The following is a 2,175-nucleotide window of genomic DNA, read 5'->3' on the forward strand; positions in this document are numbered from 1 at the left end:
AGTTTCTCAGACAAGCGTGTTGAGGCATTATGTAGGTAGAATAGATTATAAAGAAATCATTATGAGCATTATAGCAAGCTCCAACAAGTAACATATTTCACCATGCGAATCTCAGGCCACTACATATCAATAGACCTTCACACAAACACGGGCATTTGTGGTTCTAAGCTTCATTTCACCTTAAGGTATGACTATGATCCTTTTCTCTTTTTATTCACTGCTAAATTTGTGTACTGTAAAAAATAAGGTTTCCTGCTTGCACTTAGAGAGCTCCTACGATAATTTTCTATTTCCATCTTTTTTTCCTACAGAACCTTAAATTTATGATCACTCTCCTCTCCTCTACTCAGTAACTATCCTGTAAAATTCAAAAGCGTCCAACAGTATCAAAGAAGAAATTGTGCACATTTGTGAGTGAAAACTATCTTCCAAGTCACGGTTTTTACACTAATTACATGATGGAAAAAGGGGTGAGATCAAAATGAAATAAACAAATAAATTAATTAATCACCTGAAGCTTCTTCTCCTTCTTCCTCTCATTCCTCTTCGCCGACTTCGTCTTCGGCTTATTCGCCGCCACTGCATCGGGATCAAACCCTGGCGGCACCTCCGGCTGCGCCTTTTTCAGCTGCATCATTGAAATTACACTAATTTCAGACCACCAAAATAACAAATAGGGAAGGGTTTTTTTGAGGGGAAAAAAAGCAAAGACTAGGGTTTTGGTACAAGGGCGCCTTTGGACTGATAAATGGCGACTTCGTCCTGAGGAACGTAGCCTGCCCGGATTCTGATGGGCTTTCTTAGGGTTCCGTCGGGCCGCCGAGTGGGGCCCAGTATCCTCTCCCCTTCTTTTGGGATCGTCATCAGTTTACTCGTTGATTGTTGCTGCTCTTCGCCCATCGGTTTTGATTTTCTCTTGATTTTGAATTTGATAGCGATCCCTTTACTTCTGCAGCTCTCCGTTTTTGGCTTGTTTTCCACTGGCGTTAGGGAGTGTGGCCGGGGAGCGGGTCAGTCAGCGGGTCATCAGTAGGGTGGGTGTGGGCCGGGCCCGTGCATAGTGGGCCGGTTTCGAGCGGGTCAGTCAGCGGGTCATCAGTAGGGTGGGTGTGGGCCGGGCCCGTGCATAGTGGGCCGGTTTCATTTTTTCATGTCAGGTCTATTGTTGGACCCATCTCGGCATCACCCCTTACAAACGGGCTAGGTCTAGCCTGACCCACAGCATATGGATCGTGGGTCTATTAGTGAGTTTTTTTCAACTTTTTTTCTATTTTTTTCATCTTTAATTTCTAAAGTGTATTAGCGTTGTATTTGATCTATTAAATTATATTTTCGTTATTTTTTTCCTATTTCACTCTTTATTTAAAATTATATATATACATACACAAAAAGATAAACATCACACGAAAAAATATTGCAAACACAAAGATATATATGGTTCGCACTTTGAAGAAAGACCTATGTTGGGAAGTTAAAATCTTTCCTCTAGGGGTTGTTTGTTTGGCTAAAAAAAAGAATGAAATCAAAGAATATGAAATATATTTTTAATAAAACTTATTTTATGGTTGTTTGGTTGGCTCTAAAAAAAGAAAATCAACGAATAGAAGATGAGATGAGATAAGTCGTCACCATATTATTAGATGATGTGAGTGATTTTTTAAGAAAACTTGTTATGATGTTGTTTGGTTGGTTAAAAAATAACGAAATGAATTATAAGAAACATATTTCCTATAATGAGTTTTTTCTTGTGTTTGGTTCATTCTTAAAAATAAAAAAATAGATGAGATGATATGAGTTGTCATTATATTATTGGATGATGTGACCCACACTTAAGGAAATCAATTTACTTGGTTTTTTGAGGAAATGGGTGGAAATGAAATGTTAATGAGATGAGATGAGTTATCACTATATTATTTAATGATGTGGGTGATTTTTAAAGATGATATGAGTTGGAGATGAGATGAGTTAGATGATGTGACCAACATCTTGTGTTTGGTTTATTTTTAAAAGTAAGAAAGGAGATGAGATATGATGAGTTGGTGGATAAAAATAATTTTTTATTGATAAAAGTGTATAGATTTTCTTTCTTGGGATGGAAATGGATGAAAATAATATTTTAATGATAAAAGCGTGTAGTTTTCTTTTTCTTGGGTTTTAGGAAACCAACCAAACAGC

At 37.4% G+C, this 2,175-nt stretch overlaps 1 protein-coding gene across 2 annotated transcripts in view; it reads right to left on the bottom strand.

The window, feature by feature from the left end:
- Positions 1-1,003, bottom strand: part of LOC109833694 (partner of Y14 and mago-like) — a 7,243-nt gene extending 6,240 nt beyond the window's left edge. For both annotated transcript variants that reach the window (XM_020401473.1, XM_020401472.1), the window contains exons 1-2: positions 727-1,003; positions 512-628 (exon numbers count right to left, since the gene is read on the bottom strand). In XM_020401473.1, coding sequence (XP_020257062.1) covers positions 512-628; positions 727-900 — 291 coding nt within the window. In that variant the 5' untranslated portion in view covers positions 901-1,003. The remainder of the gene's footprint in view (positions 1-511; positions 629-726) is intronic.

This window comes from Asparagus officinalis, chromosome 3, assembly GCF_001876935.1.
Source record: "Asparagus officinalis chromosome 3, Aspof.V1, whole genome shotgun sequence".
Taxonomy (NCBI): Eukaryota; Viridiplantae; Streptophyta; class Magnoliopsida; order Asparagales; family Asparagaceae; genus Asparagus; species Asparagus officinalis.